The following is a 15397-nucleotide window of genomic DNA, read 5'->3' on the forward strand; positions in this document are numbered from 1 at the left end:
TCTCTCTTCTCATCATCTACACGAATAGTTTCCCCTCTAGCTTCATTTGGGAAAATTTCATCTTTATAGTACTTCTCTTCCCAAGCTGTAATTATGTTGACAATTTGGTGATTTATTGGAATGGTTTTCTGACTAGTTATGGTCACATATGAAAAGCCACTGTGGTAACAGAATGACATATGAAGACACAGTAAAGCAGATAAGCTATCTCCTTTGGTTCTGTCTTGTCCAACTTTATCTCCAGTTTTATGGCCCCCGGCCAGGCGCACAGTAACTTGTAGGCTATGGGGACCTGATAGATTTAGCCTTAGAAAGTGAGTGAAGCTTTGGAATTTTCCCACTCACTAGCTATTCACATGGCTTAACCAAGTCCAGTCCCCAAATAAATAAGTAAATAAATAATTTTTTAAAAAATCTTAAGGAAGAGAAGGCCTGAATTAGGAATGAAAAGAGAACATAATTGTTCATCTCTGTCTCTCAACAATCCAATAAGCAGGCTTGTGAATTTACAGACAAGAGCCATGTAACATTATGCAAACCATTATTGAAGTCCAAAAGGAGGGGTACATCAGAGACAGATAGGAGTAAATTTCATGTATCTTGTTACTTGAAATTGTTTTTAACTTATGAAAGAAATGTAAGACTGTATCTGCCTTAAAAAAAAAACTACTTTTTCTAGAAATTTGCCTATAATGAGGTTTTTCCAAAAGGACTTCTCTTAGTGTGTGTGCGTGCACGCACATGTGTGCACGCACATGTTTGCACGCAGGTATGCTGGTAGGAATCAGGGGTGCTGGTAGACAGCCGCTGCCCAGAGCCAGGCCCTCCAGCCCAGCCATGCACCCAGGCCTCAGCAGGGTGAAGCAATACTCCTAGAGATGATCGAAATCTGGAACTAGAGCTAATTACCGCCCTGTCAGAGGTAGTGCTTTAGACAGACCCTGGAGGGATGGCTCTAGATGTCTTCCACTAGTACTTTTCCAGCATCACCCACCCATACTCAGGAGCTACTAATTGGCTGTCAGCCTTCCCAGGGTTGCTAATCAGAAAGAGTGCTTCACATCTTTCTCAATGGAGATAATTAGTATTATTTGCGGGAGATAAACAGTTCATAGTAATCAAGGTAATGAGAAAAACTTTGTATGCATTATTTCAAAACCAGAAGTTCAATGGAGTGATACAGATTAGACACCAAGTTAAAAGCATCTATTAGCATGTTCATTTAAGCTATAGCCCCTTGAAATATAAAAACTGGTGATTCTATAAATTATTTCAGGAGCAAATTCACAATATTATTACACACTTTAAAATAACTGAAGATCAAAATATATTCTTTTTCGTTCTGTTGTTGTCCCAAGTGTGTTAAGCTATCTGATATGACGATAGGACTGATATTAAAACTTTAAATCAACATCTTAAAAAGGTTAAATTTAAAAAAGATTAAATTTGAGTTTCAACTTCTTCCCTTTCTTTTTGGAGAATTTTCTGTAAAATAACCAAAAGCAAGAAAGTAGAGAGTTTAGGTTTGGTTAACACATTTATATCTCCTGAATAATCAAATATATGTTATTTTATGGTCTAGTGCTGTGGCCTTGGAGTTAAAATAATGCTTTTATTTTAACTTTGTACTCCTGATCAAATTAACTGTGACCATAGGGCCTGACCATCTCCATTGAGTAGGTACAGTTGCTCCTAGGAAATACTTGAACATCAATGTAAAATACCAGTGGTGTTCCTCAGAAACTTAGTTTCTGAGGTTCTCTGAATCTTGAAAAATATGAATGTTTTCCTGGAAATATTTTTACTGGGAAGGGTTTTGTTGGGCTTTCTACGATATGAAAAATATCCCTAAATTTTAAATAAATGTAAAATAAATTAATGTGTTTATGTTATTGCATGTTATAATAGGTCTCCTTCCAGCATTTTGTTCTCTAAGGCTTAGGATAAGAATCAGTGGCTGAATATCTGCACTCCTGACCCAATCCCAAGGGTTCTTGTAGAAATAGCTCTTCTGGACAGCGGCAGGTGCTCAGAGAGCCTTTAAAAATCTTTCACGAAGACAGCGGGCTGAGGAGAGCAGCAATCCCCACTCAGATGCGGGGTAGGAAACAGCAAGCAAACTGCTGGATGTAGATGTAACAAACACCCATTTTTGTTCTTTATTGCTTCTAGGCTCAGAAAATATTTCTAGAATTCTTCTCCACAAAGAAGCTGTTCCAGGGTTCCCTTTAGAGATAGTTGTAGCCAAAGACAATGAATTCCTGCTGTTTCAAGCCTTCTTCCTTTGGAGGACATTAAGGTATTTCTTTAATTCCTCAGCTGATTCAATACAAGATGAGATGGAATTTCAGGCTGATCCTGTAAGCACTACCTCACTGAACTTCCCCTTGCCAAATACCCACCTGTGTGCAAATATTTGCTCGCTCTCCTAAATGAGGAGACCTGAGACCTCTCCTTTGAAAAGGGCCCACTAACACGTCTCTGCCCGGCCAGTTTGAAGGGGGACAGTTTTCTTTGCTCCACGCAACAGGCATCATATACCATGATGCATCATTGTCTCCAAAAGTCTTAGCAGGACCTCTCTTCAACTGATAATCCCCAAACCTGCCAAGGGCATAGTATCACCATCATTCTCCTGGAAAGGCATGTATTTTCTGGCCTATCATCTCGGTATCCTTTGTAATTTAAGAACATAGAAATGCAGGATTTACATGCGCATCTTCTGGTCTTCAGGCCAAGACTCATCAGGATATTCTCCATGTTCAGAACACCGTTGCCCAGACCAAATGTGAGCTAGTCACAGTCCCCGACACACACAGTTCAGGGTACTCTAACAAGCAGCTCACACATTTCTCACATGTCGCCAACACTTCCTCGAGCTTCTTTATGTGTATGGCTTAGAAGTAATCATATTATGATACCACGATTCTAGATTCTTTAAAATACCTCTACCTACCCCAAGAACTTCCTGGGATAGCAACTTTGCAAACAGTCTAACTTTTGGTCGTTACTCTGTAAGGACTCTAAATGTAACATTGATTTTAAATGCTCCAATTCAGGATGGTATCAAATGTGTCTCGCTTTGGAGTTCATTACTAGGAATAAAAAATTGAATTGCAGTGGTCTTTCTTTCCCCAAACACTGCTCTGATGTTAGTAAGAGGACCACTTCTGAGATTACATGTGAATGTTTTGGACTGAGAGCAAACTCTCCTATCTGTTTATGGTAATATCAGATCTTTTGCTAGATAATTCATAGTTGCATATTCCTGCTGTCATATTGTTCTTAGAGAAATCTAACTATAATACAGAGAGGACCTCACAGGGCAGGACACCGAGCACTGCAATGTTGAGAGAATGTTGGAAGGGAATAGAATGTAATACATGACTTCAGATGAAATGTTAGGCAGCTAGTTGTCTACAGATGTGTCTCTTACAGATCAACATTTCCTCCAGCGACCTAGGACAACAGCAGTAAGTACCCTCCCGCCCCCAAATCGTGCGTTACCACCACCCTCAAAAGACTTTTAAAATTTGTTCCAGTTTGTACTCATAAAGACAAATAATACTTGTTTGTTAAATGTCATAAAATGAGAGGACAAGCGTTAAAATACTTTTTAAAAACATTTAGATTTCTATATTGAATATATCACAGTGAAAGTTTTGTAGTCAGCCAACCTATTGAGGGGAAATTGTGAATAGTTCTAGAGTAAATCGACAGTTCTCGTGAGCAAATGGTTTTGTTGAGTTTTTCTGTGTTTTAATATTAAATATTGAGGGAGACATAATTTGAAATGTATACACTTCCAATTTCTCCCATCTAATGTATCATAAATGAAGGGGAAATATAATTTTAAAGGTACAAAATAATTTTTTGTTTCTTGCCTTCTGCCATATTATCTGAGACTTGGAAGCTATCCAGTAAGACTTGTTTTATCTGAAATATTTACCAGCACCTAATAAACAACCCTTCTGTGCATTTTCTTTTCATTTGTTACACTAAGCGAAAGCTATCATCCTGAATGTTGTGGGAAGACAGGCTCCGTGTATCTCCTCTCCTGGAGAAATGTGTGCTTGTTGGATGTCTGTGACTGTCAACCTAGCTGATGAAGCTGTTTGGATAAGTGTGGGACCATTCAAGTCAGTGCTGTGGTTCTGATCCTCAAGCCACCCCATTTCTTTTTCCTTTAACTTTCTAGCCACAGATCACAGTTCTGATTTTGGGCATTAAATGAAATAAGTATCAAAAATAGCATATGCAGCACTATCCTCTTAACAAATCCCTAAAATTCACCAAAAGTAAAATTATATACTACCCTATGATTAGTATGCATTTCCAGAATCGGTGTAATCTGCCCAAATACATTTTTCCATAATACATTTTCTGAAGGCAAAAGTCGTTCATGAACTTAAATGTCAGTTAAGAATACAAGGTTTTGGTCCACGAAAGGTACTCAAAACTCTTCTTTACCCATAAGCCATTCCCTAAAGCATGGACATAGTTCAGAATCCAGCCCTGATTTTTGCTCTCATAACTCCAGAACGTAGACCTAGCTCTTTTCTCTGTAGGATAATCTGTAGTGTGTTTACTTAAAGGTGATACAGGTCCTCTGTTCTGTCTGACGTTTGTGGTTAGAATAATGTTGACAAAACATTGGCTGTCTTGTGGCTGAAGGCTGAAATGGAATCAGTATTTTGGGTGACTAATAACAGTAGTGATAAAAGAAAAACCATATAGGTTCGAAACCAAAGATGTTTACAGTAAACTTTAAAAGAATGTCAGAAAGCAGCACGGCTGTATTTAATTCACGGCATCTTAAAACTTGCCTAAACTTAAACTACTTTTGGATGTTTACAGTTACCTGTCAGAAAGGATACTTTAGTGATTGAAGGAAATTAGAAATTTTACAGCAATGGAAAGTTCACATAAAAATCTCAGGCGACATTCTTCACACTGTGTTGCGATAAAAACAGAGAATGTGCTATACCCTCTTCATACGTATTTTTACTAAAGGGAGAGTGCTGATCAAAGCATCTCTTGAGTAAGTCAGAGCTGCCTGCTACCTGTGAAGAGCTGAATCATTGGCCTCTTTTAGCAGATGGATAAAAATTTAGAACTCTTGATCTTAGCAGTGGCAGCTAAAACACTTACTTTAGTCTCTCTTCCATGGTAACAGGAAACGAAACTGGAGAAGACAGTGTGAACTGATGGATAGAGTGTTGGACGGGAGGTCAGGAACCTCTGTTCTGTTCTATTCCCAGCCTGCTACTGGGTTGCTATGTAAACTTAGATAAGCCAGTCACCCTCTCTGCACCTCATATTTTCCATTTGTGGAAACATAGGTAGAGACATTCTGTACTAAGCTCTTCACAAAGATACTGTAACCAGCTTACTCTGAAGAAGTTCATAGTATCTTTTGGTTAAAAAGAAGCTACATAAATATGTCAGTGGCCCTGTTCCTTTTGACGACACGCTGGCCACAGTCTTACATTATGTAAGTTGTCGCTTAATCAGTGCTGCAAAACAAGGACCATTACAATGGGTTTTGTACTGCATGGAAACCAAGATTGTGACCCTGGAGCCAGAATGCCTGGGTTTGAGTCTTGGGTCCACCATTTACTGACTCTGTGATCTGGGACAGGTGAGCAGTCCTAGGTTTCCTCATCCATAAAATGAGGAAAATGAGAGCACTCGTCTCCCTGGAGTGGGATGAAGCTTGAAGGCGTTTATAAAGAGCACTGCAAACACACAGACCCGTAACGCACTTTACATAAGTGTGTAATTACTGTTATTGCCCAGGACAGATCTTCATTATTAACATGATAGTAAAGTAAAACATCATCTTTGGAGTTGGGTGTCTTGTAGGTTTTTCTTCCCAAATGGCCGCTCGCTCTTCCTGCTGACTGCTTGTGTCTGACTCTGCCACTCCCATAAGCCCTGGGCCCTGAGGATAAGCTCTTAGTCACTACTATCCATCATATCATCTGTAATAATTGAAGGAGTGTCACATAAAAGATAGGAGATCCAGGGGCGCCTGGGGGGCTCAGTCGTTAAGCGTCTGCCTTCGTCTCAGGTCATGGTCCCAGGGTCCTGGGATCGAGCCCCGCATCGGGCTCCCTGCTCGGCGGGAAGCCTGCTTCTCCCTCGCCCACTCCCCCTGCTTGTGTTCCCTCTCTCACTGTGTCTCTCTCTGTCAAATAAATAAATAAAATCTTTAAAAAAAAAGATAGGAAATCCAGATTTCAGAAGAGTTGCAAAATGGAGAGATAATTGACAGCTGGAAGCTATGTCCTGATTTTTATAGAGAATAAATGCAGAAAACATCAAGAGGAAATAGAAGAATAGTTAACAATTTACATGGAGTTGATTTAACCTCTCCTGTCTGCTTTCTATAGTGGTGACCATCAGGGGAAGTATTATGGGAGGGTACCAAGAAATACATAAATTGCTCAAATGTAAAGAAAAAGAGTTTTTGGATTTTCAAAAATCTAAATAAAAATCTTTCTGTTTCAGGGGTTAAAAACATTAGGAAAGTATACAAGTTTAGGGTTAGATGAAAATTATTGATTTTTTTTTTTTTTGCAACTTACTGTAGTGTGGGATTTCAAAGATTGAATAGCGTCTAAGAGGTAATCATATATTTCATTAATTTTTTTTCTCTTTTTATTATTAGAACCAACCTACATCACAATTGATCCACCTGCATGTGGGGAGTTATCAAACTGTACACTGACAGAGAAGGACTGCGTTTATGGTTTCAAACTTGATCACAATGGTTGTCGAACCTGTCAGTGCAAACACAGTAAGTATACAGAAGATTGCACTTTTTTTCTGGGCCTAATAGGATACTGTCAAAGCATATTATGTGATTGGTTATCTTTTTCATTCCTATTGATGACATTCCCTTAACCTGAAAGAAGAAAAGAAAATCTGTACTTAACACACACAGATACACAGTCATCTGGGGGGTGGGGGGGAGAGGTGCTTCTTTATTCTGGTTTTCACCTTCATTGTATTCAGATACTCCTCACTGTCCAGCTGCATCACAGGGCAGCCCCTCGGGCTTTGGAAGACACGTTCTTTCCAACCACCCAGTCGGCTCTCTCTAACACCGTTGCTCGGGTCATTCAGTGACAAGGCGGTCACCTGCACAGAGGTGGTCACATTCCACGTGTGGCTGCCATAATTTTTTTTTTTAAGATTTTATTTATTTATTTGGGAGAGAGAGAATGAGAGCACGAGAGGGAAGAGGGTCAGAGGGAGAAGCAGACTCCCCGCCGAGCAGGGAGCCCGATGCGGGACTCGATCCCGAGACTCCAGGATCATGACCTGAGCCGAAGGCAGTCGCTCAACCAAGTGAGCCACCCAGGTGCCCCATAATTCTTAGAATGTGTCTCATACTGTTGACCCCAGCTCTCTTCCATGTAGATTCCAGTCACGTCTCCAGACCATGCCCTCTGAAACTTTAGATTGAGTATATTGCATTGCTTCCAGGAAAAAAAAAAAAAGAATTGCCCTTCATGTTTTTAAAATGATTTTGAATCCCCCTGATTTTTCTACTAGAATAAACATCTTCAATCCTCTCAGCCATTCCACATGTGACATAGTTTTTAGAACTTTCTTGGTCCTTTCCATCTTTGACATACTTATAAAATGTAAATGTGTGGCCCAGAAACAAACAGAAAATACTTCAGAATTTGGTCTGATCCGTGCAGTGCTATTGTGTGGCCTAAATTCGCATTAGTGCTTTTGAATTACACATTATTGGGCAATCCTGAGTTTACAAGTAGCTAGAACCACTAGGTGCTATTTACATCAGCTGATGTTAGGTGGTTCTTCATTCATTCTGTATTTGAATTTTTTTTTTTAAATGATACAAATACAGGGCCAGATTACGCAAGAAATTATCCTGAGAGTTTTAAACCATTTTCCAACTATTTGGAATATTTTTGAATCTTAATAATTGTGATAAGCATAATTTGCATGTTCTCATCTAAACTATTGAAGTAAAATGAATTGTACAGAACCAAGGACAGATCCCCTTTGCACTGAATATCTTCCTGCAGAATGAACCATAATCCTCCCTCCCTCAGGGAAGTCCCTCAGCTAACATGTCAGCTCCATCTCCACAAAGAAGTCTTAAAACACTCCATCTGTATCTTATCCCAAATCAAAACACAGTGAATCATGGAACACTACATCAAAAACTAATGATGCACTGTATGGTGACTAACATAACATAATTTAAAAAAAAACACATATTTGTAGTACTCTTTTGCTGGAAACCCTATTTTAAACATAAAATGAAGCTAGTGGGGCATGGCTTATTCTCCATGAACCTGCGCTGGCTACTGGTGGTCATTGCTTTGCTTTCTAAATGTCACAAATCATATGTTTAACAATTCTTTCTGCAGCATTTTCAGTTGTGGATGTCAAGTTTGGTTTCTCTAGGTTTGGAATCCTTTGTCCCTTTTGAATTAACATTTGATGGCCTCCTTTAGTTTTCTGAAATCTCTTTCCATTCCCTCTGATCTCTCAAACATAGACAGTGCTTCTATAATAAGGTTCTCCATGAGCCTCTGGGGATAATTATCCTGGGCTCGGAGGCTTGGAATTACTTAATGTAGATAGATGCTTACTTTCTGATTTATCAGTTTTCTTGGGCTTTATGTCCTCTTAACCTTAATTATCCAATGCTTTATTTTATAAGAATACTTCTGATGAAGAAGACAGACACAAAACAGGTGTTGAAGAATTCAGTCTTTTTCAATTACATGTCTCCATCACTCTGCCTGCCTGCCGGAGTTAGTGCTAAAACAGAGTTTACAAAACTGTTGTTGGGACTCTGGTGGTTACCATCTTTAAATGGCTAGAAGCTTCCATGCATCGGGGCTGTCCTGTTTGAAAAGCTGAGTTCATTAGGGAGCTGCCTTGGCATCCACGTGTGTTTGCTTAACTGGCCAACTTCGTTTTTTTGACAGGATAATTGGTATTGTGAAGAGTTTATATTTTAATACTTCTCAACTCTCTTGAGCTACACACCTCTCTGATCATGGGAGCATACCTAAATTTTTTTCTGAACTGTCTGAAGTCTAAAAATAGAGATTTCATCATGCCTGATCTCCCCGCCTACTGCCTTCACCTGAGCTTTCTGTTAGGAACTTTTTTGCCACATGGTTATGCTTATATAAGACCCCTGGCACTTCACAAGGAGCCCTTTGTAGTTAAGTCCAAAGAAACAATTTTCCTCCAGTTGTCATTGAAGCAAGTAAAAAATGGATCACTGGCTTTTTGCAGAGTGAGGCTATCAGGAGAATTCTCCTCTGCCTGTGTCTGCGGTCATGTTGCCTTCCAGCTTTGTAACAGGAACATGCGTGCATACTGCCTGCGGAGCACCTCCAGTTCATTAACACATCAAAAGAGATAGGTACAGGAGACCGTCACAATTCATGTCAATGATTTTTTTTAATATAAATCTTTATTGGCTGTTCATTATGTGCAAATTTTATTTATTTGCAGGGATCTCTGGTCTTTCTTCCTTCCCTCCTCCCACCTTTCTTCTTTTGCCTCATATAATAGAGCACCTGCCGAGTTCTAGGTACTGTACTAGGTATTCATGCCACAAACATGAATACAAGACCCCCCCCTAAGAAAAAAATCTCCTGTAACCAATACACTAATGAAATATCACCACTTTAAGTCAAATTCTGTAACTTACAACTCCTATTAAAAGGAAGCTTTGGTCCTATAGAAGAACTGGGAAGGAACTGACCCATCTCCCGGGGCCATGCTGGGCACTCAGCAGACGTTGGTTGAGCGATTGAGCCAGGAGCCATCAGAATTGAGGATGCCGTTGGACATCATTCTTGTTTAAGATCCCCTTCTGTGGTCTTGCAATTCTGACCACGTATCCATTTTATCACACTGAGATTCTTGACCTGGGTTAGTCTTTGGCCATCTCACTTGGCTGCCACTGGATACCTAAGAACATAATTAAACACCAAGTGGCATTTGTCGGTTTGTCTGTATCATACAGAAGTCTGGTCATAGAGTTTTCTCTGACTTCCATCCCGTTAGCGATCCTGACACCTCTGGAAGCCACACCTTTGGGAGGTGAGTCAGAGTAAACCAAACTGACCAATCCTTAGTTGTCAGACCGCTGTCACTGTATGTCCCTCGCTCTCCTCCCCGGCTCTGGCAGCAGATTGACCTGCATCTAGCCGATCACGGCAAGTCGCTTTACTTCTCTGGGCCTCTTGTCCTCATGTGTAAAGGGCAAATAATAATACCTAACTGAAGAGTTATTCTGAGAGCTAAGTGAATGAAAGCAAAGCTAGCTTTACTAGCCGACATATGGTAATTGTTACTATGTTTACAGAAAATGATAGATGTTTTATAACACATCCACTTCTGAGTCAGCGCAAGCTGGCTGATGTGGAAAGCCCCCAGCTTCCCCTCCTTTGTTCCAATACAAACGTTTCTGCCTCTGGTTCTTCCTGTCCTCTGAGGACACTCACACAAACAACTTTCCCCTTACCTTTTAACTTTAACCGTCAAATATTCTCATTCTCTTTCACCTGGTTTTAGAAAAAGGAAACTTCCTTGCACTAAAAGATGGCGTAATTATGTCCTCTTTCCCATTGCAGCTACTTGATAAATACTGATTTTGTCTAAATTTCTCGCCTACATTGTTTCTTTCTTTTTTTTTTTTTTTTTTTTTTGCATCCAGCCAAAGCCCATTACGCATGCAGTGGCCCTAACCATCCATACCTCAGTTTTCTTTTAGGGATTAGACCTTGTTTATATAGACCACTGGCATCAAGATTGCTTAAAATAAGACCAGTGCCCAATAAATATTTCTCCCCTGTTCATTGCTTTGTTGTTCATTCGTTCTTTTTTCATCTAGCATTTGTTGACTACCTACCATATGCCACACACTAGGGATACGAAAAAGATAAAAATGGACTTCATCCTTGACTAATATTAGTAGCATGCCAATAGGCTGTAATGATATTGCACTATAACCAACCATATTATACACAACCACTTTCAGATTGAAATCAAAACCCAGTGTGACTCCTTCAAAAAATACATGGAAGGTATAAGACAAAATATTCTTTTGTGTGAACATACGGTAGCTCTGCTACTTTAACTGTAACAAATAACATTCTTACAACACTGCTCAGCAAAGTAACGCATCAAAGGCATACAGAGAATTTAAATTATCCCTGACTCATTTTCCCCTATTTAGAATAAAGGAAAGAAATATGGTAGAAGATGTTTTAAGTACGATAGCTACAAAAGTTAAAACTAAAATCATTTAGGTATGCTGTTAGTAACCTAATACTTAGTTGGTATAAGCTGTTAATAACATTACTTTTTAACCAAATAGACGTGCTACACTTCATTGTACTATATGAGCTATATGTAGTAAATGACATCTGTATGAATTAAATGCCATCCATCTTTTGGCATCTTATTTTCTACATCTTTAAATCAAGTGGATTTGACTGGATTATTTTTAACTTCTCTTCCAGTTTTAACATTCTGTAATTCTAGGAAGTAAAGATGCTTTTATTTAGAAGCTGATGCAGGCACAGAAAATTAATGGTAGCCAGAAGAAAAAGCCTTCCTACTTTTCATGAAATATATATATATCTGAATCAAGCATCTAAATAAGGTTGCAGCAACAAATACAAAGAGGCAGGCTCCATGCTTTCATTTCATTATAACTCAGAACTAAAGTAATAACTAAAGCCCAGAGTCAAGATTGGGACAAGCATTTGTAATGTTGCATTTCTTTATTTAATCAGCTCAGGACCTTCCTGGTGTTCTTAACTGAGGGGTTAGGGGGAATTGCCAGTGTGTCCAGGAGTGCGGGGGGCTGCAGCAGAGAAGGAACACAATCACATTGGGTTCCAAATGCAGTTACATGGTACTCACTTAGCCTGAAGGACCGATACAGTTGTGTCATATTTTGGCCCTGGGAACAAATAGCACTTTTTCTCCAGAGTAAACAGTTTACTATGGAGCTGCTGTCAACCAGCTGTGACGCACAGATGCTGGACTTTTCCATTATTTATCACTTTCTCTTCAATGGTAATTCTCCCCGATAGATTAGAAAGCATCTTTAGATCGCAGTAAAGTCATAATGCTGAAAAATTATGAGCATAAGGCCACCGTTCTTTCTTTCATGCTGCCTCAAGTGATGTACTAAAGCTTTTCAGACAAACTTATAAACCCCCACCCACCTATAAATAAGATATTTCTACTTGGTTCTGCTCTTTATGTAAAGGTTTGCCTTGTTGATACATTTATAGTAAGAAAAGTCCATAATTGATACATGGATCTAGGACCACCACCTTATAGTCTTTAATATTCTTTCTTTCTGAGCCAGAAGATGGTATTTTGACATGTTTAGTAAGTGCCAGTATTTTCGAAGATTTTAAATACTAGCAGAGTAAGTTTTTCCATCTTGTTATTTTTCTCTGAATATGGCAGCCTTGAGAGTGGAGGAGTAAATAGCAAGAACATTGATCCATTTGTTCATTCAGCAAATGTTTATTGAACATTCACTCCATGCTAAACACCATGATGTAACCTAGGCTGTACAAAGAAAGAAAATAAGGCCTTACCCCAGAGCCCCCTTCTGATAGGAAAGAGGACAGAGACAGGCCCGGTCCACAGTGTTGTGACTTAAAAATTCATGGAATAGAGAAATGGGTTTACAACTTCGATTTCAGTGTCAGAGAAAGAAAGGTGGCTGTGAATGTCTTCTCCCTCCTTCATCATCCCTTAATGATGGAAAGAGGAAAACTGATGACCTTTCAAGTCCTATAATTACAAATTTTTAAATGAGCCATTTAGAATTTCACTTTTAAAAAGGATGCAAATTAGTAATCAGTTGCTTCGCAGTGTGATACAGACCCACAGGGTTATATTAAATATGTGTAATGAAAGGTTTATGATCAGGACAAAGTAGAAAATTATATCATAAATCACATTTTCCTCTCTAAAAGATAGCAAATTTAATGTTCGTGTATTGCCAGCTAAGATTCACAAAAAGATGCTCTCTTAAAATATTTATGTAAAACCTGAATCCATCTCACCTACTAATTGTAGTTCAAGGTTTAATTTTAGATGATAAGGTTTGTGTGTGGAGGGGGGACCCATGCATTCTGTTTTTCTTAGTATCATATGCATTATTTATAATATTTGTGCTTTAAGGGTGTCCAAGTAAAATACAGATTCATTTGTTATTCCGACAAAAACAGCCTCTGCTTCCCACCTTGCCAGCCCATGCAGAGCAGTAATCAAACATTGCTGCACTCTTGCCATCACTGTGTCAACCTCATTACATTTGATTGACTTTCAGATTCTACATTCAGTGCAGACAGGCATTGAGTTGCTTCAGCACACCACCAAGCGTGCTTTTCTTACCTGAACGCTTGTATTCTATACATTACCCTGCGAAGTCCTACCTCACACCTTTTGAAATCTTTCTAGAAGACTTTTCCAAAGCTGATCTCTCTGGTAGTTCCTTTTGCCTGCCACCATAGCTTCTTCCCCACACCCCTTTTTTTTTTTTAATTCTAAAATGATGTTATAACTGACTAATAGAGGACAGCTAACACATCATTCCAAATTCTGCTAACAGAGGAGAGTTCAAACATTTCAGATAGTGGATAAACATTAATGTAGACCTTTTTGTCACATACGCGTTTTAGTCAGTGAGACTTACCCAAAGATCTGGCTATCTGTCAGTGGTCTGGAAAAAATACATAAATTGAAATACTGACTGACTGTTTCACTTTATAACATGTTATTAGGCTTGTTTCTTTTTAAAGAAAGGGTAAGAAATCCTTTAGACTCCATATAATGTGCAGTATTATAGGATTGTATCTAAAGTTCCTAAGAGAAAACACTGTGTGAACATCAAAGAATGTGTGTTATTGTAAGCATTTAGTTGGAGCAAAAGATATAATGTAGTTTGGGGTTTAAGTGTCTCATTCTCACATTTAAACATTAAATGGTAATCAGTAGTTTGAGGAACTCATAAGAACAAATTTCATGAAAAAATAGCACTCCGTTTCATCCATACCTCAAATAGTAGTCACCAGCCTGCTCTTTAGCACCAGATTGGAATACACTTCAGAAATCTGTTTTTTTGGGGCTTCTTTTCTCGATTAGTACCAAGATGTGGAGTTATGTTGAGATAACCAAGGAATGGTGGCTCTATAATTTTTAACCATTCCTAATGCTAAAGTATAATATAGTATAGTATTTACATCTGTGGAAGAGGACCGGAAGATAGTAGGGGCAGAACTGGAAGTGTCCGTGTGTTCATCAGTACCTCACACTCTCTGCCTCTCTTCGCAGGGGAGGAGCTGTGCTCGGGCCTCAAGCGAGGCTGTACTTTGGACTGCCCCTTTGGTTTCCTGACCGATGCCCACAACTGTGAGATCTGTCAGTGCCGCCTACGGCCCAAGAAGTGCAGACCCATAATCTGTGACAAGTATTGTCCGTTTGGATACCTGTAAGTATTTCTTAATTCAGAAGATCTCTTCTTAATTATCTGTAACTTAATGAAACATCCATACTTATTTTTGTTAACTGTCTCATGTGTATGTGAATGGATCAGTGATGCACTGAATCCAGAATATCTATGCTTGCTTTGTTAAGTGAATCAGAGAGCAGCAAAAGGGGGGTTTTACTCTTAACTCTTTGATGAAGAGGGGCCAGAGCCTCATTCTGCCACTGTCCTTTGGGCCTCTTCTGTGAGGCTTCCTCATAGCAAGGGCCTTTGCACACTGCCAGAGGGAATGGAGTTGTCATGAGATCCCAATATTGGACATGCCACAACTTTTCACAACCGTCCCAGTCACTGTTTGGTGATAATTTATTTAATAATGTATACTTTAAGATCAGTGGACAGCCACTCATTGGCCACGTGGAGCATGCTTATTTGCCATGCCTCCCTATCTTCCTTGGTGCTGGTCTGTAGTTTATAACATCTTTTTCTCCATGTAGCAATATCTTTTATGAATTCCCTTAGAGATAAGAACCATGACTTAGATTTTCAAAAATTCTTTGTTGAGCCAAACCCCAGGAAAATCTAGATTATCCCAAGGGGGAAAAGGCAGTTCACATTTGTTTAGTGTCTGTACCAATATCTATTTCTGCCTTTGTATTAAGCTGGTTCCCTAAAAGATTACCTTCCCTAATCTTGCTTTATCATTTTTATTCCTTAAAGATTTATTTATTTATTTTAGAGACAGAGAGAGAGAGAGAGAGAGAGAGAGAGAGAGAGAGACGCACGCACACGGGCAGGGGGAGAGGGAGAGGGAGAATCCTCAAGCAGACTCCCCACTGAATGCAGAGCCTGACGTGGGGCTCC

At 39.3% G+C, this 15397-nt stretch overlaps 1 protein-coding gene across 4 annotated transcripts in view; it reads left to right on the top strand.

Moving 5' to 3' along the window:
* Window positions 1-15397, top strand: part of CRIM1 (cysteine rich transmembrane BMP regulator 1) — a 186314-nt gene that overhangs the window by 129382 nt on the left and 41535 nt on the right. For all 4 annotated transcript variants that reach the window (XM_025868042.2, XM_025868038.2, XM_025868040.2 and 1 more), the window contains exons 8-9: window positions 6674-6802; window positions 14380-14536. In XM_025868042.2, the coding sequence (XP_025723827.1) occupies window positions 6674-6802; window positions 14380-14536 (286 nt within the window). The remainder of the gene's footprint in view (window positions 1-6673; window positions 6803-14379; window positions 14537-15397) is intronic.

This window comes from Callorhinus ursinus, unplaced genomic scaffold (genome assembly GCF_003265705.2).
Source record: "Callorhinus ursinus isolate GAN/ISIS: 27379988/994484 unplaced genomic scaffold, GSC_fseal_2.0 scaffold10, whole genome shotgun sequence".
Taxonomy (NCBI): domain Eukaryota; kingdom Metazoa; phylum Chordata; class Mammalia; order Carnivora; family Otariidae; genus Callorhinus; species Callorhinus ursinus.